Raw genomic sequence first — 26,921 nt, 5'->3', positions numbered from 1 at the left:
TGAAACATGAGTCACAAATAATATATATGTATTATTCTACTATATATGTACTATTATGTATTTTTGCATGTGAACGAATCAGTTTTGTTCATTAAAAAGAATCGGACGTCGCTCTAATGGATGTGTAACTTTGGTAACAGGAGTCTCGCGAGCGAAAAAAAAGTTGTTCATTGTATTTAGAATATTATTAAATATATATTATTTTTCTTCTCACTTCCAACTTCATATAATAAAATTAACTTGATTTTAACTTTTATCTCATTAATTTCTGATATATTACGATCCTCCAGTCCGGTGGGTGGCGGTCATATATTTTAATATTTCTCCTGTCTTACCAAAGAAACAGAAGTGAAGCGGAAGTTGTTTTCAGAGCTAGTGGCGCGAATGACTGGAGTACGGCTTCTTCTGAATGAAAAACAGACAAATTAGTTAATGATTTATTATTTTGTGTTATACAACAGTTATTTACATGGGTTCAGTTGCAGAAATTATATAAAAAAACAAAGTTGAAATGAGATCAAAGTCTTTTAGAAATTAGTTTTAATCCTCGTAAACACAGCGCAGTAGCGCAAGACTGCTCTGTCTCGCGGTAAGTGTTTAAGTTTGTTTGATTTTAATAACTTAAAGATCAATAAATTGCTTGTTTTTAGAGCTATGCGACAGTATGACATTGATTTGGCTTGTTTAACCACGTTTATGAGATTATCAAAACAAACCGCCTACTATGAGAAGCTGATTGTTCATTGTTAGTTTAACAGTCATAATAACATAATTTGATTTTTGTATTCATTTCCTATTTACATTATATTTAATTGTTAAAACATAGAGACATCTTACATTACAGAAAAACAACGCGAGATAATGGGATACTAGCAGATGTTTACATGTCTCTTATGACAACCTGTACATTTGTTTTCCTTCCACCTAATGTAGATTATATGCCACCATGTCAAAGGGCAACAGAGATGTTTATATTGTGAAATTTGTTGAACGCAATGGACAGAAGACTGATCTGGCTCTCCAGGCCTATAAGGTGATGATTGTAAAATTCTTACAATTCTTACATTGATTAGCTGTCATTAAATGCTTCTTGTAATAATATAAGATATAGGTCTTTTGTTTATACAGTCATATGCTTGTCTTCAGGCAATAGTGGAACTTCAGTCAGAGAAATATGTGCAGACGGTGGATGAGGAAGCCGCACTAGAACTGGACCACAATGACAAATCCCTGTTTGTGTTCAGTGATTTCACCAGCAATGCCTTTGACCACTGCAGGAGGGTGAGGATTCACTTACAACAGCGCACAGCATCTGCTTTTTGCACTTTTATTCCATTCCATTAAGAGAGAACATAATTCTTTTTTTTTTTTTTTTCTATTTACATACTGTAATTATCTAAATATTTATGATTTATGTTAGCAGGGATGGGTAGTATTTCAGATAAATGTATTGAAAATACATAATACTATTTTGTATTTCACTTTTTGAAAAGTTGGTGTTAGAAACTTTTGCTTTCATTTCACCTACCTCTAAGCAGTTGTACACACCAAAATGTTCTTTGCATTCAGAATAGGTCCAGATATATTTAAGCCTAATAATGATTCTTCACTGAATGGCCAATTTCACATGTATGTTATGTATTTTCAAAATACAATTTTTTTTAAATTTAATTTAGTGCTGTCAAATCGATTTAATCGTGATTAATTGCATCTAACATAAAAGTTTGTTTTATATAATATATGTGTGTGTGTACATATGTACTATACACTGATCAGGCATAACAATATGCTGCCAAAACAGCCCTGACCTGTCAAGGCATGGACTCCACTAGACCCCTGAAGGTGTGCTGTGGTATCAGGGACCAAGATGTTAGCAGCAGATCCTTTGAGTCCTGTAAGTTGTGAGGTGGAGCCTCCATGGATTGGACTTACTTGTTTGTTCAGCACATCCCACAGATGCTCGATTGGATTAGATCTGGGGAATTTGGAGGCCAAGTCAACACCTCAAACTCGCTGTTGTTCTCCTCAAACCATTCCTGAACCATTTTTGCTTTGTGGCAGGGTGCATTATCCTGCTGAGAGACGCCACAGCCACCAGGGAATACAGTTTCCATGAAAGGGTGTACATGGTCTGCAACAATGCTGCGGTAGGTGGTGTGTGTCAAAGTAACATCCACATGGATGGCAGGACCCAAGTTTTCCCAGCAGAACATTGGCCAAAGCATCACACTGCCTCCGCCGGTTTGCTTTCTTCCCATAGTGCATCCTGGTGCCATGTGTTCCCCAAGTAAAGCGAAGCACCCGGCCATCCACGTGATGTAAAAGAAAACATGATTCACCAGACCACCTTCTCTTCCAGTTCTGATGCTCACGTGCCTACTGTTGGTGCTTTCTGCAGTGGACAGCGGTCAACATGGGCACCCTGACTGGTCTGCGGCTATGCAGCATTAACTTCTTGAGCAATTTGAGCTACAGTAGCACGTCTGCTGAATCGGACCACACGGGCCAGCCTTCGCTCCCCACGTGCATCACTGAGCCTTGGCCGCCCATGACCCTGTCGCCGGTTCACCACTGTTCCTTCCTTGGACCACTTTTGATAGATACAGACCACTGCAGACCGGGAACACCCCACAAGAGCTGCAGTTTTGGAGATGCTCTGACCCAGTCGTCTAGCCATCACAATTTGGCCCTTGTCAAACTTACTCAAATCTGTATGCTTGTCCATTTTTCCCGTTTCTGACACATCAACTTTGAGGATAAAATGTTCACTTGCTGCCTAATATATCCCACCAATGGGTGCCATGATGAATAATCAGTGTTATTCACATCACCTGTCAGTGGTACACATACACATATTATAGAAACAAACTTTTATGTTAGATGCGATTAATCGATTTGACAGAACTAATTTAATTTAATTAATTTTTTCAGCTTGTAAGTTGAACTTCAGTTGTAATACCTGAACACTTGTGTTCTATCCATTTATTTTTCCTTAATTGTCCCCATCATATTATTATAAATATTGATAGTCTTATGAATCTCTGAATGTTTTTCATTTTTGCAGCTGGGATGCAGGATCGTGAGTCCTCTGGTAGTGCTGTTCTGTCTGCAGAAGCAGAGATGTGTGCCCAAAGCAGAGCAGCCTGTGTACAACATGGCAATGGCTGATGTCACTGTCTCCTGCACCAATCTCGACAAAGAGGCACGGGTAAGGAAAAGACATTTATGATTAAAGGGATAGTTCACCCAAAAATGAAAATTTGATGTTTATCTGCTTACCCCCAGCGCATCCAAGATGTAGGTGACTTTGATTCTTCAGTAGAACACAAATGATGATTTTTATCTGAGACATCACTGACAGCGGCAGTGATGTCTCGCGCATATACTTCAATGAGTGCTAGACATCACTGCCGCTGTCAGAGCGCGATCAGACCTTACTAACGGGTGCTGAATGCGGTTGGACATAGTGGTGTATTAGAGTTAAAAAATTATATAAATACTGTTCGGTTTCTTGCACAAACCGATCGTTTCGTGTCTTAGGACATCAATGTGTCGTCACGATCCGCAGGGTTTAATTTGGACTTGTTTATGCAAGTTTTATTTACTCTTATAGTAGAAGTTCCCATCCACTAGCATTATTTGACTGACAGACGGCAACGGTTGGAGTTAAAAATCAGCATTTGTGTTCAACTGAAGAAACAAAGTCGCCTACATCTTGGATGCGCTGGGGTTAAGCAGATAAACATCAAATTTTCATTTTTGGGTGAACTATCCCTTTAATGCTAATGTTATTGTTGTTGTATTCGTTATAAACTGGGATTGAAATGGCGTTACACTTGTAAGTGCAGTTCTGCACGTCAAATAAGTTGCTGTTTTGTTGTTCTCGTAGAGTGAAGTGATGGATCTTGTCCAGCTGATGGGTGGACGGGTTTACCGTGATCTCAACGTGTCTGTTACTCACCTGGTGGCAGGTGAAGTGGGGAGTAAGAAATACCTGGTGGCTGCAAGCCTCGGGAAGCCCATCCTATTGCCCAGCTGGGTGAAAGCATGCTGGGAAAAGTCTCAGGATTGGTAACTTATTAATTTCTGCACAATCAAATTAGTTATTTAAAGTCATTGATGGTCATTGATAATTTTTTTTTTTTTTTTTTTTTTTCATAGAATTGCAGTTTTTTTTAATAAATGTATCCATACTCATCTTTTTTTTTTTTTTTTTAATTCACATGTCCTCATAATCTTTAATTAAAATATCTCCTCGCAAAATACCCCCTTGCATCGACATCTCTTCTCTGAATGTGTACCGGGTGAGATCGTGCACAATAAGCAAATTACAACGATCCATTTGATTCTCAATGTTCATCCCAACGTTTTTTCTTGTTTGATAAAGCATTTCAATTGGATATGTCACAATTTAAAAGAAAGGACAATCAGAGTCTCCGAAACAGAAGTTGTGATAGTCTTTTCTTCCCTATTTTAAAGTTTAGCCAAGTGAAACGGCTTCTCGAACAAGGAAAATTGTAGGGTGGGACTTGATTTTGTCCATCGGAAATTGGTTGGATCATTGTTGTTTGCTATTGCTGCGATCTCATGTGAGTGACAGGCTGTCCTGCCCTCGCGCTGAAAAACAGATAAGAGGAAATATTCATGGTTATTTTAATTAAAGATTATGAGGGCACATGAATTTTATGAAAAAAATGATGTACATGGATAAATGATTTAGAATAAATACAATAATCCATAAAAAAAAAAAAAGAATTGGCTACTTTGATTTCATGGTGACTTTAAGGTCCCTGTCTAAAAAATCTTTTCCGCCCTCCAGTGTTTTCCATCACTCTGAGCTGAATACAGAGGACTATCAGTGTCCAGTTCTGAAAGGCTGTACAGTGTGTGTGACTGGACTCTCTACTGTGGAGCGTAAAGAGGTTCAGAGGTTGTGCGATCAGAATGGAGGAAGCTACACAGGGCAGCTCAAGATGAATGAGTGCACTCATCTCATTGTCAGTGAACCCACAGGTGACCCCATTATCTCTAACCCCATCACACTAGGGATACAGTCTTAGGCTTAGCATGTACTTTACTTCAGTTTGTGTGTTGCATTTCAGGTCAGAAATATGAGTTTGCCCGTAAATGGAACGTATACTGTGTGTCCCTGCACTGGCTGTTTGACAGCATCGAGAAGGGCTTCTGTCAGGATGAGAGCAGGTATGCCGTGGAGCGTGGAGAAAAGAGGAGAACCGAGGAGAAGCCGGGCAGACCCAACACCTCCACTCCTACAGGAGTCAGCAGGAACAAAGAGGGTACGGAGAAAAACACTGTACTTGTGGTTCTGCTTGTGTACACTACTGTGCAAAGTTTGGGGTCAGTAAGATTTTTTTTTTTTTTTTTTTTTTTAATTAATAATTTTATTCAGCAAGGATGCATTAAATTGATTAAAAGTGACAATGAAGACATTAATTATATTACAAAAGATTTTCTATTTTAAATAAATGCTGTTCTTTTAAACTTTCTATTCATCATTGAATCCTAAAAAAAGTATCACAGTTTCCACAAAAATATTAAAGAAGCACAACTTTTTTTTCAACATTTATAATAAGGAATGTTTCTTGAGCAACAAATCAGAAATCCTACAGACCCTGAATTTACTGAATATACATAAGATAGTTATATATTTTTTTAGTTATTTCACAAAACAAAAAACTATCACCTGAATAAATCAATATTATTATTGATTCTGATGTTTGATTCATTTGATTCATTGAGTTTTCATTTGTTTGTGCAGAAGGTCCCTCACTTCTGGGATTGAGTCATATATCCAATATCAGCATGAATGTAAATGAAACAGCGCTCACCACTGCAGGAATCAGCCACATAGAAACTCCTGATCCGGTCGACTCATTTGACATCACTGTCTGTCGAGTAGATGACCTGTTGGATGGCTGTAAGGTTAGTTTTACTCAAATATGAGTGTTTCCTGCATATTTATAGGTCACGCATTTGAGACATTGTTTAGATTAAAAATTGTAAAGAAATCATGTTGCTTTTGTGTGGATTTAAGCATTGAATCTGAAACAAAAATGGTTCTCCACCCTCTTTTCTTCCTATAGTTGTACCTGTGTGGCCTTTCTGGAAAGAAACTGGAGAAACTGAGGCGGATGGTGAACTCTGCTGGAGGTCTGCGCTTCAACCAGCCCAGTCAGGATCTCACACACATAGTGATGGGAGAACCAGACCAGGGGGTAAAAGTCTTCCTTGACAAAGCCACTCACAGGTCAGTCAAAATCTATGTTGGGGTGCAACTGGGCATTATTTTTTATCTCATTTGAATTGCTTTACAGGTTTTTATTGGCCCACCAAAGTTTAGAATCCACATTGCTATATCCACATTGTCTGCATGATCAAATTAGTTAAAGTCATTGATGGTCATTGATAATTGTTTTTTTTTTTTATCAGAGAATTGCATTTTTTTTATTTTATTTTTTTATAAATGTATCCATACTCATCATTAATTTTTTTAAAGGTGCCCTAGAATTAAAAGTTGAATTTACCTTGGCATAGTTAAATAACAAGAGTTCAGTACATGGAAATGACATACAGTGAGGAAACACCGTTGTTTCCTCCTTCAGTCTCATTTGTTTAAAAGACCTCAGAAGAACAGGCGAATCTCAACATAACATCGACTGTTACATAACAGTCGGGATCATTAATATGTACGCCCCCAATATTTGCATATGCCAGCTCATGTTCAAGGCATTAGACAAGGGCAGGCAGTATTAACTATCTAGTATCTGGATCTGTGCACAGCTGAATCATCAGACTAGGACAGCAAGGACAATAGCGAAAAATGGCAGATGGAGCAATAATAACTGACATGATCCATGATATCATGATATTTTTAGTGATATTTGTAAATTGTCTTTCTAAATGTTTCGTTAGCATGTTGCTAATGTACTGTTAAATGTGGTTAAAGTTACCATCGTTTCTTACTGTATTCACGGAGACAAGACTGTCGTTATTTTCATTTTTTTTAAACCCTTGCAGTCTGTATAATGCATAAACACAACTTCATTCTTTATAAATCTCTCCAACAGTGTGTAATGTTAGCTTTAGCCACGGAGCACTATCAAACTCATTCAGAATCAAATGTAAACATCCAAATAAATACCATACTTACGCGATTAGACATGTTGCATGACGAACACTTTGTAAAGATCCATTTTGAGGGTTATATTAGCTGTGTGAACTTTGTTTATGCTGTTAAAGGCAAGCGCGAGCTCCGTGGGTGGGGAGCAGGAGAATTTAAAGGGGCCGCGCAGCCTGAATCGGTGCATATTTAATGATGCCCCAAAATAGGCAGTTAAAAAAATTAATAAAAAAACATCTATGGGGTATTTTGAGCTGAAACTTCACACATTCAGGGGACACCTTAGACTTATATTACATCTTTTAAAAAGACATTCTACGGCACCTTTAAAATTCACATGTCCTCATAATCTTTACTTAAAATATCTCCTCGCAAAATACCCCCTTGTATCGACATCTCTTCTCTGAATGTGTACCGGGTGAGATCGTGCACAATAAGCAAATTACAACGATCCATTTGATTCTCAATGTTCATCCCTATGTTTTTTCTTGTTTGATAAAGCATTTCAATTGGATATGTCACAATTTGAAAGAAAGGACAATCACAGTCTCCGAAACAGAAGTTGCGATAGTCTTTTCTTCCCTATTTTGAAGTATAGCCAAGTGAAACAGCTTCTCGAACAAGGAAAATTGTAGGGTGGGACTTGATTTTGTCCATCAGAAATTGGTTGGATCATTGTTGTTTGCTATTGCTGCGATCTCATGTGAGTGACAGGCTGTCCTGCCCTCGCGCTGAAAAACAGATAAGAGGAAATATTCATGGTTATTTTAATTAAAGATTACGAGGGCACTTGAATTTTATAAAAATAAAAATAAAAGATTTATAATAAAGACAATAATCCATAAAAAAAGAGGAAAAAAAAAGAATTGGCTACTTTTGATTTCATGGTGACTTTAAGGTCCCTGTCTAAAAAATCTTTTCCACCCCCCAGTGTTTTCCATCACTCTGAGCTGAATACAGAGACAATTGGTGTCCAAGATCTATGTTGGGGTGCAACTGGGCATTATTGTTTATCTAATTTTAATTGCTTTATAGGTTTTTATTGGCCCACCAAACAAAGTTTAGAATCCACGTTGCTATAAAGGCCCCAATATACTTGAAGCGAAATTGAAGAATGATCTAGTGTGATGTTATTTTGAAAAAGGCCAAATCAAGTTTGTTTGGAGTTCAAAACAGCTTTCCAAAGCAAACTTTCTGGAAAAGTTCACTCCGGCTGGTAAACACCTTAGGTCTGGTGTGTAATATTTAGGAGGATCTATTGACAGAAATGCAATATAATATACATAACTATGTTTTCAGTGGTGTATAAAGACCTTACATAATGAACTGTTATGTTTTTATTACCTTAAAATGAGCCATTTCTATCCACATACACTGTGGGTCCCCTTACATGCTTGCCTCGTCACTACGTTGAATACACATATAGTAGTAATAGTAGTAGTCGTCTGGTTTATTAGAAGCAGAGACCGTTCTTTGTTAGAAGTAAGAAGAAACCTCATTGCTTGACTGGCTACTCTCTTCTGTCTCAAACGACGACATCTTTGTCCTGTGTTGGCCACCATAGTTTCTTTATGTGCTTTGAAAGGAAGGGTGAACGGTGGACTGAGCCGTTGTTTGCAATTCACAACTTCACCGCAAGATGCCGCTAAAATTTGCACACTGCACCTTTAATAGGAAGGTGTGTGTGTGGGTGGCGTCAGGATGTTCGCTAAGAGTATATCGCTGAAAAGGTATTTCAAACTTCTTATTTGCACCTATGCGAAACAGAACTTAACCGTGAGTAATATCAAGGCCTTTGAGGACTTTGTAGGGAGAACTAGTTGTTGAATATGCAAGGTTTATGGTACATGTCATTCAGATGGACTTTTCCTGTCTAAGTTTCCACTTAGGTGCATAAGATGCAATTTAAGCAATTCAAATATGGTTCTCAGAGATGTGTTCTTCTCCATAGACCCCATATAGTGACCGTGCAGTGGCTGCTAGACAGTTTCTCCCATGGTACTTTGCTCCCAGAGGATGGCTACTTCCACCCCTCCTTCCTGCCCCCTGCCCCAGCTGCTGTTGATTTGCCTGCTGCTCAAAAAGCTGCTCCCCGTGCCTCCAGACCCTCTGTAGCTCCCCCTCCTGCCCCTAGTCCAGCCCGTCAAGCCAGAGCAGAAGAAGACCTGCTCTCGCAGTACATGGAGAATGACCAGACTGTGGGTGAGTTGATAAATGCTTCATTCTTCCTCTGTCTACTCCTGTCCGTCTTTCTCATTCTACTCTGACTGTCTTTACTGTAGTGGAGCTGCCTCAGGCTGCTAACAGTACCAGCAGTAGGAAGAGCATTTTGCTTCCAGAGCCTCCAGCTGCAGGGAAGGACTCCACCGTGGTTGAAACCTCAGAGGGTGGCCTGTTTTCAGGGAAGCGCTTTATCTTGGTTGGTTTTGGAGCTGAGGCTGAAGCCCAGCTCTCAGAGCTAGTCATGGAAAACGCTGGGAAGATTTTGGTCGGCCGCTCGAGAGCAGTGGCGCATTACGCCATTGTGCCACTACTGGGCTGTGACGTGGAGGCCACAGTAGATGAGGTCGTAACAGATACCTGGCTGGTGAGAAAAACACATTAGAGTTTATGCACAGACAAGATACCTTTTTGATAACTTTTTGTAATGTTTGTCTTTTACTACTACTGACCTGTTTGTGTGTGTGTTTAGGCCATGTGTGTGGAGCAGCAGTGTGTGTTGCCATTAGCTTCTCATCCTCTATTCACTCCAGTGACAGTGAGAGAGGGCTTCTCTCCTCTCAAAGACTGTGTGCTGTCTGTCAGTCAGTTTTCTGGAGCTGAGAGAGAGTCTCTCATTCAGCTCGCCAAGCACCTTGGAGCAAGGTGAGACCTTCTGTTCACTGCTTACTGAGACCTACTGCTCACCTTCTAGGCAGTATTAAGTTCTTAAAAACACTTCACAAGTAGGCTAACCTCCTTCTTTGTGAAAAAGACGTGGTCATTAATTCAGTCAAGGATTCATCATACTAATTAAAATTGATAACTTTGAATGATTTTAATTATCAAATTAGCTGTGATTTAATTAAAAAAAAAAGTGTAGCAAGTTTCAGAGGGAAGCACGGCATTGCGTTCATTTACAGGTGAGCAGCTCATCACCTGGTGTTTTCAGTGTCACAGAGCTCCTCTGTTTGCAGTAAATGCTGCTCCACAGAAACTCCATCAATACTCTGAGTTTGGGTTGCTTATAACATGCATTTAAAAATGAATTGTGTGCCACCTATTTCACTAGATTTGCAATGAGCATCATTTATAAACCTGCTGCCAATATCAAAGATGCTTTAAAGGGATTGTTCTCTCAAAAATGAAAATTCTGTCATCATTTACTCACCCCAAAGTTGTTCCATATGAATATGAAACACAAAAGAATATGTTTTAAAGAATATGGTGGGCTCCATTGACTTCTATAGTACGGAATAAAAAATGCTATGGAAGTCAGTGGGTCCAATCAACTCTTTAGTTACTGACAGTTACTGACATTCTTCAAAATATATTCATACAGGTTTGGAACAACTAGAGTAAATGATGACAGAATTTAATTTTTGGGTGAACTATCCCTTTAAAGGTTCGATACAGTTTTCACCAAAATAAAAGCTTGATCGTTTAATGTTTGTTAATGTTTAAGACATAAATATTAGTATTTTAATTTTACGTTTGTACTGTAAAATAAAAATATTGTTATTAGTTACATTTCTTAAATACTCAATTTATTAGTACTCAAATTATTTCTTATTTTGTTTAATGTGTTACTATGTTTGACCATTATGGATGATATTGACCTTTGTGTTTGCCATGTAAATAGTCATGATGCTAACATGGTGTAAAAATGTAATGAACAAACAAACTATGTTTGGCCAAATTGTGCAGCTACAACAAAGCACAGCAAATTTTTAACATTTGTAATTATAACCAGAATTGCTGGATTCCTTTCAGTTCTCAGAGCTAATCTATTTTTTATTATTTCTCTCCCCCTACACGTCTGTCTGCAGTGTTCAGGATTACTTTGTGCGGACTGCTAATCAAAGGAAGGGAATGCTGGCCAGCACTCATCTGGTACTCCAGACACCTGAGGGCACCAAGTACCAGGCTGCCCAGAAATGGGGTCTACCTGCAGTCACGATCCGCTGGGTTTTAGAGTCTGCCAGAACAGGGAAGCGTGCCGATGAGGGACGATACCTGGTTGACCTTCCACCTTCTCCAGGTTAGTCAGAAGTAGAATTATAACTGATGATCCCAAATGTTATTCAGTTTTTGTAGCTTTTAAGTTTAGGTATTGGGTAGGATTAAGAATGTAGAATAAGGTCATGCACAATAAGACCTTAATATGTGCTTTATAAGTACTAATAAACAGCCAATATCCTATCCTAGTAATATTCAAGCTAATAGGCAACTAGTTAAAAGTGAGAATTAAACCCTAAAATAAACTGTTACTGCTATCTTTAAAAAACCTTTTGTGATTTATTTACATTTTTTGATTGAATATAATCAGATTCATCAATTTCTGTACATGAAATTAAAAAATGTCATATACCATCATGAAATGGTCACTTGGAAATTTATATTATTACTCTCTTCGTGATTTTCAATAGAGAGAAGTGAAGACAGTTTTGTTGGAGCATCTCAGAAAGACCCGCCACCTCTGCGTCTCCTGCAACGCTCCCCAGAGCTGCCCCTACTGGGCCCACAAAATAGCGCTGCCATCACCCCTCTGGACACGACTCGCTTTCAGAGCCGCACTGTCCGTTCAGCAGTCAGAAAGTTGAGACAGGAAGAAGAGGAGCAGGCGGAGATGGCAACCCCAGGAAAAGAGGAGGCCAAAGGAGCCCTGCAAAAAGACTCCTCCCTCCAACTAGATACTCCTTCTCGCTTCCTGAGCAGAGACCGACTCTTTGGACCCTCATTTAACACTAAGGTGAACTGAAAATGGGAAGGGTTTGATCATTTCAGAATCAGAAAAGTTTTTTGCTTAGTTTAGGGTTAAATTGTTTTTTATTTTTTTTTGTTTTTTTCAAAGGTTACAATCGCTTGTTTCTGCTCCTTTTTTGCCTATTTTGAGATCCAGAGATTCTGATACTTTTTCAGAAGTTGCATAATAGCGCCCCCTACCGTATAACAGTAGCTATGTTTCCATGTTTTTATGAGCATTTTGAAGTATATTATCAGAAACAAGTGACCTAAAAAAAAAAAAAAAAGTGTTTATGCTCACCTGAGGTGGTTATGACTTGTGTGAAAAAGTGTTAATGCAAATAATGTGTGGTGGAAATTCATTTGCAGAATAAATTCTGATATAGTGAACATTAAGCCCATGTGAGTAATCATTTGCTTCCGCTGATAGTGTTTTATTGACTGGTATGAAACTGCCACACAGTTAGTTAGATAGGTTGTAAGACATCATCCAATTTACAAAGCAGTGTCCGTTCAGTATTCAGAATCTTGGAGGCACTGATTAAGATGAAACAAAGTGATAACTAAGTTTTGTGTTTTTGTATTGGTACGTCTGTGTTGCAGGATGTGTTTGACCATTTACAGACTCCTGGTAATAACCCTCAGCAAGGTCAGGGGGCGGAGACTCCTCTGTCAGAGGTCATTGAGAGGAACCTTAAAGCTGCAGTTGCCAACAGCAACCGCAGTCACGTCACAAACCTCGCAGCCATGACTGCCAGTCCACAACTTGGAAAAGAGCCAGAACCTGAGGTAGCACACACGCTTATACTCACATATACATTTACAAAATGTATCTGAATACAGATATTTACAGGTGTGTGTGTGTGTGTGTCTTGCAGGTGGAGCAGAAGGCTGCAGCTCCTCTCAGGGGGGTGGTGGTGTGTGTGAGCAAGAAATTAAGCAAGAAACAGGGTGAACTCAATGCAGTGGCTGCCTCTCTCGGTGCAGACTTCAGGTATATATAAAAAAATCTAAATATCTGACTCTCAGTGAATCAAACTAAAATTGCACACATCTAAAACAGTGCCAGCTGAGATGTTGGTAAGACATATTTTAGGGTGAAGGGATGGAGTCTAATGCCATGCTGTCTATTTTAGGTGGTCGTGTGACGACTCTGTCACTCATTACATCTACCAGGGTAAAGTTGGAGACAACAGTAAAGAATACAGAGCTGTCAAAGAGAGAGGACTGCATATAGTGTCACAACACTGGCTACAGGCTGTACGTACACTTGTTAACTTGAGTGTTAGATGATGGCAAAGGTAATCTAAATGTAAAAATTGGGGAAATAAGCATAAACAATTAAATATGTGAACTGATCAATTAAAAATAGGCAGATTGTCAATATGGTGTTATACATTAACTACTGTAAATTAGGGTTGGTAAGTTTTTTTTATTTTTTTTTTATTTTTTTTTATTTAGTATTTGAAAGAAGTCTCTTACACTGTGTCTACACTGGATGCTACAGTTGTAGCATCACGCTGCAAGCTGTCTACACTGGACATGACAAAGCGAGCATTGCAAATCCATTTGTCCTTTGTGTCAGAAGTTGTGTTAGCACTTGGAGAACATCAGAAATAGAACAAGATATCAGTTTACCACCAGGGATTTGTCGTGCTTTGTGTTACTTCGTGCCGCATCCAGTGTAGACGGTATCGCTGATTATAATAGGTTCTATTTTCTTTTGTCGTGTTGCGCTACTCTCATCTGGTGTAGACATGGTGTTATGCTCACCAAGGCTGCATTTGATCAAAAAATACAGTAAAAACTAATAAATATTGTGAAATTTTTACAATTTAAAATATTTATATTTATAAACATTTATATTCTAATGTGAAATGCTCTAATATGCTGATTTGGTGATTTAAAAATCCTATATTTTTCAGGATTCTTTGAGAGAACGTTCAAAGAACCTAATTTATTTGAAATAGAAATCTTTCATAACATTAATGTCTTTACTGTCACATTTGATCAATTTCATGAAACCTTGTTGAATAAAAGTGTTAATTTCTCTAAAAATCAAAAGGATTTAAATATATATGTAATTAGGATACCACATTTACCATATTACGTAATACGTTAGATGCACAATAGTCACACATGACACAAAGTACAAACAAAATGCATAAATCTTATTTATTTTGGTTTCTTAACAAAAAGGTTAGTCTAGTGGTGTACTATCTAGCTTTAACAACATGATCACTTATGGTGGGCGCTATGACCAAAATCTCATAACCAAACCACAGCAAAACAAAAATACCTAATATAAGTAATAAGTTCTCAAGTAATCAAGTAAATAGTCAGTAACATCATAATTATACAGTTACAAACAGTTTTTTTTTTTTTTTTTTTTTTTTTTTTTTTTTTTTTAATCTCTTGTTGTTTGATTAATGTTAACAACACCAATAGCAGTGTGTATATCAGGTTGCTTTCACTTTAAGACCTACAGTAATGTGTGTATCCAATACGGACACATGTCCCAAATTGTTTTTTTTTTTTTTTTTTTTTTTCTCCCAAACGGATTGTTCACTTAAAGGTGCTAAAGATGTTTTGTTTTATACATTTTTGCAATATTACTTGAAACTGTCTTTACTAACTGATAAAAGACTATTTATTAGGTGCACTGAAAGTAATAATATTAATATACATCATCTGTGCACGAGGTAGGGCCTTAAAAACATCAGCCAATCGTTTACGCGATCATCGCGTAAACGATTGGCCCTCTGGCTTGTCAATCACTGCCGTGACGTTCCTTTTGAGAGACGAGCGCGGCTGTGCTCTCCAGTAACTTTCCACACTACAGGCGCCGCATGCAATGTTTTTGTCAGGAGACAGGAGTAACAACTGCAGATTATGAGTTACCTGCGGTGAGTCCAACATAATGAATCCAAAAAACACGACACAGCGAATGCCAGTGGTAAACACTCGTGTTCCAATACGAGTGTTTACGAGTTTTGGGAGGCGTTCCTTTGAAATGTGTTGTGAAGGAGGGGGGTTGTTCTTACGCATGCGCTCATTTCAAAAACTCAGTAACAGTCTTTGGATTCTCAGTCGACTCTATCACCTTTAAGGCTTAACCACCAAGACAATATTTGACCATTCAAGGAATAAGCCTAGAAAGTCAATCGGTCAGTATGACAGTACTGAATTGAGTTCTCTTTTGCGGTATACAGTGCTTTTATAAACTCTTTTTAGTACTATCAATTAGGGGTTGCACAGACTTTAATGGGCTTTAGTCGACTTTAATGGGCTGGCATGATGTTTTAAGCTTGATGTCGACTAGTCACTGATAATGGCCTATAGAGTGCGCAACAGGATAAGAAATCTTTTGAAGTCCATTTTTATGCTCTGTATCAAACAGTTAATGACAAAAAAATAAATGCATACTCCGAGAGCACTCCACAGGTATGTTTGATTATGCTCAATATTAATAGCGTGAATGCAGATTTTAAGCAGTTTATTGTACACGTAAGTTTATCGCCGTTCTAAACTAATGCGCTGCTATTGTAACACGCACACACAGTACAGACACACGGACAGTAACGCGCATTTCACGTACACAGAAACATTCAGGAGCGCAGAAATGTATTGTCAACACTGTTCTGTGATTTATTAATATAATGGCTTAGAAACGGAAAAGATCTAGCATATATTTCTTAGTAACTGAAAACCCACAGCTTCACTATTAGTAAAGAGATGCTGCCAAGTAGAATTAATTCACAAACTCAATTGCTCTCTCACTAATGCATTCATATAAATGTAATCTTTACTGTGCTACTTTATCTGTATCTGATTTAGAACGAGCAGAAATCTGTAAGAAATATAACGACCCAAAGACAAAAGAACTGATAAAAAATAAGCTGTTATGTACGACCAATAGCCTTGTAGGCAGCGCTGTGTCATATGCCATAGCTGTGCACAAGGTAACCGGTATTCGAGTCTTAGCTCGAGTTTCAGGCTTATTTGTTCATTAATGACACCATCAGTGACTGGTCGACTCAACTTTAATCACATAAATGTCACCTTGGAAAAAAAAGTGCCCAGTCCTTGGCACTTATGTGAGACAATAGGTGAGAAAGTTTCACGGTTTCACACAGACCACTCACTAACATAACATAATCGACTCGATCTGTATCCTTGTGAAAATAATGCATTACAACTTTAACTAAATTAGGGACAATTCAATTAGATATTTTTTTGTGGTTTAAGTTGATTTTTGCAATTATTTTGCAGTGAAATGGCAAATTATGCAGGATCACAAAAAATATTCAACGTTTTGTTGATTTTGCATTTTATTCAGCGATCGTGGAATCGCGGAAAACTGGAGGGACTTTAAATAATTGGAGAATTCATTGAATTCATTGTCCATCCCATTTTTAGTGTGCAGATGAGCAGAAGCATGTGTCCGAGTTGCACTACCCTTTCACGTTCAACCCCAAAATGAGCCTCACCATGAGTCAGGTGGCAGATTGCACTCAGAGGTCACCTCCCCAGTCCACTCCCCGCACCAGACTCAGGGCGTTCACAGAGAATGAGGAGACAAGGGTGAGGACTTAATAACTGCATTATCCATACTCTTCAATCCTAGCATATTATTGAGCTTTTTTCTGTTTAAATGTTGTAACTTAAAAAAATGTTTTTAAAGCTTGGCTCTGGTGATGACATAACAGACATCTCGACCCCTCAACGAGTCAGTGTGGGAGAGCCTGAGAAAGATCAGACCACTGAGAAAAAAAGTGAGTCATCTTTAAATATGTGTCTGATTTATGTCTAATATCGCTCAGTTTGTCTCTGACTGATCTAAAGTCACAATTCACAGCTCATTTTCTCTTTTCTTATCACTACCTCAGATATCACAGAAGCACTAGAGATGAGAGAGAGTCTTCAAAGGCAGCTTCAGGAGATCATGTCTGCCACTAAACTGACCAGCGGTCGTCGAGGCTCCTCACGGTTGGCCAGAACAGGCTCAGGGGGGCTGGACTCACCCCACACCCCAGACAGCCTGGGGCGAATGGGTAGACGCAGCCGCAATTTAGAGGCCCTACGGTATAAAAACAAGACTACCCAGAGTTCTCTCTCTGATCCCATCAGTGTCTCAAAGCTTGTAGCCTCTGAAAGAATACAGAGTTTTTAGGTGTTCACTAGGGGATGTAGACACAGGACATGATCTTGCTACTGTTTTTGCTGCAACCTGTTCACCTGCATCTTTGTCAAGTTGCGTTTTTACTGTTTTTTTCACTTGCTTTGTGAAGTTGCATTTTTAAGACTGAATGTTAAAAGACTGTGTTTTGGCAGGATGTCACGTCAAGTGGCTGTGGACCTGAACACAGAGCCATCTCAGAGTGAGCAGATCGTGTGGGATGACCCCACAGCACGAGAGGAGAGGGCTAAGCTGGCCGATAACCTGCAGTGGCCTGGAAGCCCCTCCCAACACTCCGAACCCCTCGCCCTCGTCCCACTGCCCCTCTCTGACCACACAACCAATGGCAGGGACTCCATGACTGACTCTGAACTGGTGGAAATGGGTATGCCAGGTTTTGCTTTAAAAAAAAAAAAAATGTGTTAAGTTTGGGGTTAGTAGGTTTTTTTTATGTTTTTGAAAAAAGTATCTTATGCTCACCAAGGCTGAATTTATTTGATCAAAAATCCAGTGAAAACAGTAATGTTGTGAAATATTGCCAATTAAAACAACTGCATATATAGTATATTGTATAATGTAAATTATTCTTGTGATGCAAAGCTGAATTTTCAGCATCATTACTCCAGTCTTCAGTGTCACATGGTCCTTCAGAAATCATAATAAGCTGATTTGGTGCTCAAGAAACATTTCTTATTATTAGTAGTATTGAGAAAAGTTTTACTCCGTAATATTTTTTTGGAAATCGCAATGCATTTTTTTCAGAATTCTTTGATGAATGGAAAGAGCAGCATTTATTTGAAATAGAAATCTTTTGTAACATAATTGTCTTTACTGTCACTTTTGATCAATTGAATGTGTCCTTGCTGAATAACAAACCTCCTTGCTGACCACAAACTTTTGAATGGTAGTGTTAAATAAAAATGATGGACCTCTAATGTTTAATATATAGTCAAACCAAAAATTATTCAGACATTTTATATTTCTGATATATTTTTATTAGTGGGTGCAGGACACTATAGTTCATTTATGTAAGTGAGGATATCAAAATAATGTAAACTGTGATATATAATACCCAAAAATTCTTCATACAGTGGACTACCAGTAAAATTGATAAAAATTTGAAACCAAAAATTATTTACTTTGACCTGACCATGTTTTGCTTAAGTGTTATCTGATATAATTAAGATTTTTCTGACACAGTTTAACTCTGAGATCTTGTCATATTTTATTAACATTTTTGTAAACTATAGTGAATAAACTGTTGATGAATAAAATATTTGAAGTGTCTGAATAAATTTTGGTTTGACTGTAATGCAGAGTAGAGTAGAACACCGGTACCTGGGACAAAGAATGACACAAACACAAGAAGTGCTGTTTACTCAAAATCAAAGTTTATTGAGCTCACTGTAACATATATAGAGCAAGTCTAGGGCATTAGGCCAACTTAAAACAAAGGAAAGCTAAATTCATGTATGGTCTCATCATCCATATCAAAGAAGCATTAAGGAGTGAATAACTCCTTATAGGCATGAATAGAACAGTGTGGCTCTTGTAGGAAATAACAAGACACTCTTTCAAGGTCTATGTGACTACAACAGATTAAAAACAGGAAAAGAAGAACTTAAAAAACAGGATAAGAGATCAAGGAGAAATGAAGCAAAACGCTTTCTTCTTAACAGGTAGAGTGTGTGAGGAAGGGAGAGTACAATACAAATGTTTTAAATCATTCAACTCTTCTGACCCTTTCTAGCCGCATTTGAAGTCATTGACGCGCAACTGAAGCCAAAGGTGACCCCACCTCGAGTCGACAAGCTACAGAACCCTGAAACACCTGAAGCTCCTACTATAGCTTTCTCCATTTCTAAAACTGCAGCCGCTCCCCTTCCACAGGTACACATAGACCAATCCATGGACAGCAGTTCTAATTCTTTTTATTCAGATGTGATCTAACTGGATCTGTTCTGAACAGATTGAAGATGAGGAGGAGGTGAAGAAGGATCCTCCACGATTCCTGCTGTCTTCATTGAATCCACAGGAACGCATCGACTACAGCCATCTCATAGAGGAGCTGGGTTAGTGCACAATACAACTTTCCCATTTCATCTGCTGGGTGACACATTTCATATTGTCTGTCAGTGCATTGTATTTATTTTAGGGATGTTTTCACACTGGCAGTTTAGGTTGAAACGGGGCATTCACATGAAAAATTAGTAATGTGAAAGTTGTCATGCGGTCCCGGTAGCGTACCGGGTTACCGAACCCGGGACTACATGTAGGAGGTGGTCTGAGCTCGGTTGCACTGTAACTGTGGCGTGATTTATGTGATTATGAAAGCAACTCTGACTTCGGGTGCGCATTTGTTCGGGAATTAAAGTAACCTGCGCATGCATTTTAGCCAATGATGACATCATTAGTTCAGCAAAACTCATGTAAGGGATGACAGTGGTGATGATTTACTTTGGATATAAGTGAGAGTAAGCATGCAGTGTCATCGCCCATAGTGAGCACAATCAGAGTGGCAAATGAATGGCCATCTGCTGTCTCCTCAAAAGAGTCCTTTTGCCAGCAGCAGAAAGCTGTGCATAATGGCACCAAATTAATTTAAAAAAAAAAGCAATATATTTACCCACATCCTATTTTCTATCATGTGTCTTGCACGTTTGTGATGACGCAATATAAACGCAAATGCACCAGGGTTTAAATAGAATCAAGTTGAGTGTGAAACCCACCCAATGCCGTGGGGGGGGGGCGCCGGGAACAACCGGACTCGGACTACAGCAATCGTGCCTATTGTGAAAGCCCCCTTAGGGACCCTCAAGTCAAGTCACCTTTATTTATATAGCTCTTTATTCAATACAGATTGTTTCAAAGCAGCTTTACAGTGACAAACAGGAAAATGATTCAATGATGCAGAATAGTAGCAGCTCTAAAAAGATAATAGTAAACAGTCATTGTTCAGCTGAGGTCAGCTCAGTGTTAAAGTGCAGAGTTCATTAATTATGGAATGAGTTCAATTCATCTATAAAGCAGCTCTGGAGAAAACAGGGATGTCATCATCCAGCTCAGTTCAGGTCTCATCCAATAGTGTCAGTGCATGGTTCTGATCAGACCACATGTCTTTGGAAGCTTTTACGCTACACTTTGCAGAGCATAATGGAATGGGGCAGAATGCAGGGGTCCTGAGATGTTTGTCAATTTAAAGTTTAGCCACTTTTCCACCGACAGGCCGAACAGTTCTTAGAAAGGTAAGGGACGGTTCCAATTGTGTTTCCACTGGAGCCTGGTACAGCACGGCATGATTGTAACCATGTTGAATTGACGTTGATTGGTCACTGAGCAACGTAAACATGAATTAATAATAATTAAAGGAAATATCTAATCATCCTCCATAATGCGGTCAATATTTAAATTTCATATCATAAGTAAACAGTTGCGTTACCAAGGCAACGACATACACTTTTATACTACATTCCAAAGAGCAGCCGTTATCTGCCACACAGTGGAAAACAAAACCGTAACCATACCAGCTGGCCCAGATGGGCACGGAATGGAACAGTTACGCAATGAGAACCGTTCAGCCCAACGGTGGAAAAGCGGCTCTTTTTTTATTGTCAAAATGTAGCATTTGTGGCAGGAAATTTAAAAAAACAGATAGTGTAATGGCCAAAGACATTCATCACCATTTGAAATGGTTTTCAAGAGCATTTTACCATGAAAACGATTAAACTAATTATAAAAGCATGCTAATTAAAGAACTGTCCTAAAGATATAAAATAAAAAATACTTTAATACTTGTATTCAGCAGGTGCATTAAATTGATGCATTAAACATTTATGCTACAGAATATTTCTTTTTCATATAGAAATATTTAAATTTTTTCAGTTTCCACAAAAATATTAAACAACAAAAGTTTTCAGTTTTGATAAGAAATGTTTCTTATTGAGCACATTAGATCAGCACATTAGAATCAGCATATTCAAAATGTTTTCTGAAGGATCATGTGACACTGAAGACTGGAGTAATGACTGCTGAAAATAATTTACCTTTTAAAATATAATAAAATAGAAACGTTTTTTAATCATAATATTTCACAATATTACGTTTTTTACTGTATTATAAATGCAGCCTTGGTGAGCTATGGTCTTTAAAAAAAGAGACGTAAAAAACAACAACCTCATGACTAGTTTGTTGTTGGACAATAATTCAGTTGTTGTGCTGTATCCCTAATTGAATTTCTATTATTTGATGCATCTTGTATGTGTTACATGTGCAGGTGGTATTGTGTTGGAGAAGCAGAGTTTTGACCCCAGCTGCACTCATGTGATTGTGGGTTATCCTCTGCGGAATGAGAAGTATCTGGCGGCTATGGCAGCGGGCAAGTGGATCCTTCACCGCTCATACCTGGAGGCCTGCCGTGCAGAAGGACACTTCATACAGGTGCGTGTCTGCGTTTACGTTCCCCGTCTTTCAGTCATGACCACAGATGATGTTCATGTCCTGTGTGTGTGTGTGTTAGGAGGAGCAGTATGAGTGGGGCAGCAGCTCTATACTGGAAGCTCTGACATCCATCAACTCTCAGCAGAAGAAACTGGCACTGGCAGCTATGCGATGGAGGAAGACACTACAAGGGGCCTCAAACAAGGAGGTAAACGTGTATATACACTTGGCATGTATGAACCTGCAAGTATATGGTGCAGTGCCTGATGCTGTTGATGTACAGGGAGCTTTTGGTGGCTGGACTGTAATGCTGAATATTGACCATGCCAGAGAGGCTGGATTCAGACGGCTGCTGCAGTCTGGGGGAGCCAAGGTCTGTTGACTTTTGTCATTTTGTATGTTTTGATTCCAGATTTAAAACATTGGTTTCCTATGACCTTACAGGCAGTCGTTGCTATTTCCCGCCACTTTCATTTCTGTATTGTTCCTTTTGTCCTGTATTTAACCGTCTTTTTTTCTCTATAGGTGTTACCAGATCCTTCTCCCTCGCTGTTTAAAGAGACCACTCACCTGTTTGTGGATTTTAGTCGGTTAAAACCAGGTGATGTCAGAGTGGACATCAGTGAGGCTGCGGCTCAGGGGGTCAAATGTCTAAAACCCGAGTACATTGCTGATTACCTCATGCAGGTGAGAGAGGATGTTTCCGATACAAATCACACACCTGACTAGGGAAGCACGATTTTGGTGGGAAAAATTGGGGATTTTTATTTTATTTACTTATTTTTTACTGAGGCTCGTGGTTATATTCAGGTAGCAGCAGTGGTGATGAGAGAATGTGCTTGAGAGAGGAGAAGTCAAGCTACATGTAAAATGTACTTGGTCACTTTGTAAATAATGGTCACTTTGTAAATAATTAGTAGATGCACAATATTTTTATTATTATTTATAAATAAATTGTTTTTACCAATGCAAATATGTTAGAAACGATGCATCGCAATATAAATTCCAACTTGTATCCGATGCACACCTTTTAAAATCAGTGCATCGCATCGTTAACTTTTATGCCGAGGCACCGATTAGAATCGGTGAATCTTACCATCCCTAATATGTGTATATATGCACACACACACAAACAGACAGCCATGAGCGATTTCAGTTTTATGTCTATTAATTGTGCTGCCCTACACCTGACATTTAATGTACCGGAAGCAATAATGTGGAAATTTGATCACAGTAATTGCTTGTTGTGTTCAGCTCTGAAATGGTTGTTGAGGCAACAAGTTCTATGATTGCCCTTTTAATGTTTTTTTGTTTGTTTGTTTTTTCAGGATCCATCTCCTTCAATGGACGCTTACTATCTTCCTGGTGCAGCTGCAGATGATCTAGAGAAGGTTCAAGATACATCTTCACGCAAACGGAAAGCTTCTGGGGACACGTCCACATTAAAGAAGAGTCGTGTGAGATGAAAGCATCCTATTTCATGCTCAAATGTAACATATTTAATATGTATTTAATTCATTTTATTCATATTACATTGTAAGAATAAGAATGTCTGTTTCGTCAATAATAAATAAATTCTTAACGTGAAGCACACAAAAAATTAGAAGAAAACAGGTTTTTTTCTTTTTTTAAAAAAGGCATGATTCACCAGAAATCAGATTTAAGCAGAATCTCACAGCTTGCATTTGTGTTTTGTACATCTATGGACTCTGATGTACTAGCACTTTCTGCCCTGCAGAGGGAGCAATCTTCACATGATGGAGGGGTGGACAGACTAATTTGTAGTTTATAAAATTACCATGGTGTATCTATTACATAACATTTACACAGCCCTCAAATGCATGAAGTAGTACTATATAAATATAGTTAGAAAGCTGCCAATTATCTGACAGCCAAAAATATGATAAAACATGATGTACAGGTGGACTAATTGGACAGTAAGAAATTTTAAATGCTTTATGTTCTCAAATCACTATGATGTCTCATAAAATACAGTCTGTTGTATGTAATAATGTTGTTATCACTCTTATGTTTGGTGAATCCCTTGATTATCTGATCAAGTGTAACAAGTAATTACATTTACTCAAGATGTTGCTTACTTTTCCTATTTGACCCCAGTGTAATGCTTTCTTACAAAAGACATCGGAATCGTCTGTGTCCACAGCAACCATTCTGTTACTAATGGCAACAAGTGCAGATTTTTTTTATATGCTGCTGTCTGGCTTATGTCACAGAACCACTTCATATTGTTATTTCTTAGTCAGATACATATTTACTTGATTGATCTTTCAGTTCTCTTCCTATAGTAACAAAAGTATTAATATTTTTTAAATAATTATAATTTTTAACCAACCATTTTTGTAACCACTTCTTCCTACATTAAGCTCATTATGATGGATTTAAACCCACTGCCCTCTACTAGTCTTTTCCCCCTATACAGTGCAGCCAGAAAGTATTCACAGTGCTTCCCTTTTTCCAAATTTTATGTTACAGCCTTATTCCAAAAGGGATTAAATTCATTATTTTCCTCAAAATTCTACAAACAATATCCCATAATGACAATGTGAAAGAAGTTTCTTTGAAAATGAATTAAAAATAAAAAATGAGAAAAAAAAAATCCCATGTACAAAAGTATTCACAGCCTTTGCTCAATACTTTGTTGAAGCACCTTTGGCACCAATTACAGCCTCAAGTCCTTTTGAGTATGATGCTACAAGCTTGGCACACCTATTTTTGGGCAGTTTCTCCCATTCTTCTTTGCACGACCTCTCAAGCTCCCATCAGGTTGGATGAGGAGCATTGGTGCACAGCCATTTTCAGATCTCTCCAGAGATGTTCAATTGGGTTCAAGTCTGGACTCTGGCTGGGCCACTCAAGGTTATTCACAGAGTTGTCCCTTAGCCATTCCTTTGTTATCTTGGCTGTGTGCTTAGGGTCGTTGTCCTGTTGGAAGATGAACCTTCCCCCCCAGTCTGAGGTCCAGAGCACTCTGGAGCAGGTTTTCATCAAGGATGTCTCTGTACATTACTGCATTCATCTTTCCCTCGATCATATCCTTTCCCTCGACTAGTCTCCCAGTTCCTGCCACTGAAAAACATCCCCACAGCATGATGCCGCCACCACCATGCTTCACTGTAGGGATGGTATTGGGTGTAGGTGATGAGCAGTGCCTGGATTCCTCCAGACATGACACTTGCTATTCAGGCCAAAGAGTTCAATCTTTGTTTCATCAGACCAGAGAATTTTGTTTCTCATGGTCTGAGAGTCCTCCAGGCTGGCTGTCATGTGCCTTTTACTGATGAATTTCTTCTGTCTGGCCACTCTACCATACAGGCCTGATTGGTGGAGTGCTGCAGAGATGGTTTTTCTTCTGAAAGGCTCTCCTCTCTCCACAGAGAAACGCTGGAGCTCTGTCAGAGCGACCATCGGGTTCTTAGTCACCTCCCTGACTAAGGCCCTTCTTGCCTGATCGCTCAGTTTGGCCGGGCTGATCGCTCTAGGAAGAGTCCTGGTGGGTCCAAACTTCTTCCATTTATGGATGATGGAGGTCACTGCTCATTGGGACCTTCAATGCTGCAGAAATTGTTTTTGTACCCTTCCACAGATCTGTGCCTCGATACAGTCCTGTCTTGGAGGTCTACAGACAATTCCTTGGACTTCATAGCTTGGTTGTGTGTGCCTTTCCAAATCATGTCCAATCAACTGAATTTACCACAGGTGAACTCCAATCAAGTTGTAGAAACATCTCAAGGATGATCAGTGGAAACAGGATGCACCTGAGCTCAATTTTGAGCGTCGTGGCAAAGGCTGTGAATACCTATGTACATGCGATTTTTTTTTTTTTTTTTTTTTTTTTTTTTTTTTTTTTTAATTTTAAATAATAAATTTGCAAAGATTTCAAACAAACTTCTTTCACATTGTCATTATGGGGTAGGGTTTTTAGAATTTTGAGGAAAATAATGAATTTAAATCCCTTTTGGAATAAGGCTGTGACATAACAAAATGTGGAAAAAGTGAAGCACTGTGAATACTTTACGGATACACTGTAAATAACAGATTACCATTATTATTTTTACATTGAAGTTTGTGTGGAATCCCATGATGCCTGTCACACACGTTCACTTCATGCCATAACTAGATTTGCTTGAGATGTCTGGTGGCCTATATGGGCATGTAAATGATTTGCCCTGGTCATGGCTAAGCCTGCCACCAGCCGACTACTGTGACCGGGGGGGGGGGGTTAAACCACAGTCTCAAAGCCACCGGATTACGAAGTTGGATCCCCCATTTGTCACAGAGGGAGGTGACGGGGTAGGGGGAAGGGAAAAGGGCTGTTTTGAATGCCTGTTTGTCTTACTGAACACATATCTGCTATTACCTTTTATGTCATTGCACTCTGTTTCTGCCTTTGTGTTTCTTTTCCTCAGTCCTGAATGAGTAATTAAATGTGTGGTAATCATTTTTTTTTTTTTTTTTTGCCCAAGCTCTTTAACTGCTGCTGCAGATAAGACCTCTTTGCTCTTTACCTTTCTACAAGACTGATTTTGGGACCCGTACAACCTAATGATAATAATAAGGCACCCTGCTGAGACCTCTCTGATACCGGTGCCATTTTGCTGTGATAAGAGGAAAGGTAGCATGTTGTGAGGCCTGTGACCAATGCAGGCCGTAGAAAAATGTCCATATTTCCATAAAGTGTGAATAGGGATTATGCCACTGCAGTTGTATAGAAGTGGAACAGAATGTCCCTTTGTTCCTGTCCGGAATCAGGACACAGTTGTCTATTTTTGCTCAAGACAATGTTAAAAAATTCTCCTTTATGCTTGCAATACAAGGGCAAATAGGAAATGAAATTTACAGTTTTTAGTAAAAAAGGAAACAGTTTCTTCTTTTTTTTTTTTTTTCCTTTGATGGGAAAGGCTGATTTCTTTCTGTTAATCAGTTCATCCGAATCATTCAGAACCAGTTCAAAACCCGATTCAGTGATTGATTTACTTCTTTTGTTTCCTGACATTGTGGCATGACACACATTTTTGTTTCTGTTAGGTTTTATTAATAAGGTTGTACATTGTAATTCCATGTGTACCAAATCAGTTTTATGCAGCCATGATTGAGCTCATAAAATGTATGTAGCTTGTTTTAATGTAATTTGCATTTACATTTAAACATTACTGCCTTTCTTTTGTTCTGTTAACAGGGGAAAAAAGGTTTTAGCATGTT

General features: G+C 38.6%; 1 protein-coding gene across 2 annotated transcripts; it reads left to right on the top strand.

The window, feature by feature from the left end:
* The first annotated feature begins 231 nt into the window (after window positions 1-231).
* On the top strand, window positions 232-23,813 carry topbp1 (DNA topoisomerase II binding protein 1). Of its 2 annotated transcripts, XM_048174321.1 has the most exons (28): window positions 234-589; window positions 934-1,033; window positions 1,147-1,281; window positions 3,065-3,208; window positions 3,890-4,071; window positions 4,820-5,013; window positions 5,103-5,297; window positions 5,780-5,943; window positions 6,105-6,268; window positions 9,093-9,343; window positions 9,424-9,728; window positions 9,834-10,006; window positions 11,170-11,381; window positions 11,770-12,092; window positions 12,689-12,874; window positions 12,964-13,079; window positions 13,222-13,345; window positions 16,505-16,669; window positions 16,770-16,860; window positions 16,975-17,170; window positions 17,420-17,649; window positions 19,015-19,154; window positions 19,234-19,336; window positions 21,538-21,701; window positions 21,781-21,909; window positions 21,985-22,074; window positions 22,227-22,388; window positions 23,030-23,813. In XM_048174321.1, the coding sequence occupies exons 2-28, from the start codon at window positions 947-949 to the stop codon at window positions 23,165-23,167; spliced, it is 4,563 nt and encodes a 1,520-aa protein (XP_048030278.1). In that variant the 5' UTR covers window positions 234-589; window positions 934-946; the 3' UTR covers window positions 23,168-23,813. The 2 variants fall into 2 exon arrangements, with proteins under 2 accessions (XP_048030277.1, XP_048030278.1); XM_048174320.1 differs by having other exon boundaries at window positions 232-589; window positions 21,781-22,074.
* The last annotated feature ends 3,108 nt before the right edge of the window (window positions 23,814-26,921 follow it).

The sequence above is a fragment of the Megalobrama amblycephala genome, linkage group LG22 (genome assembly GCF_018812025.1).
Source record: "Megalobrama amblycephala isolate DHTTF-2021 linkage group LG22, ASM1881202v1, whole genome shotgun sequence".
In the NCBI taxonomy this organism is placed as follows: Eukaryota; Metazoa; Chordata; class Actinopteri; order Cypriniformes; family Xenocyprididae; genus Megalobrama; species Megalobrama amblycephala.
The sequence above is the reverse complement of the archived record's forward strand: the minus strand, read 5'-3'. Positions and strand labels throughout refer to the sequence as shown.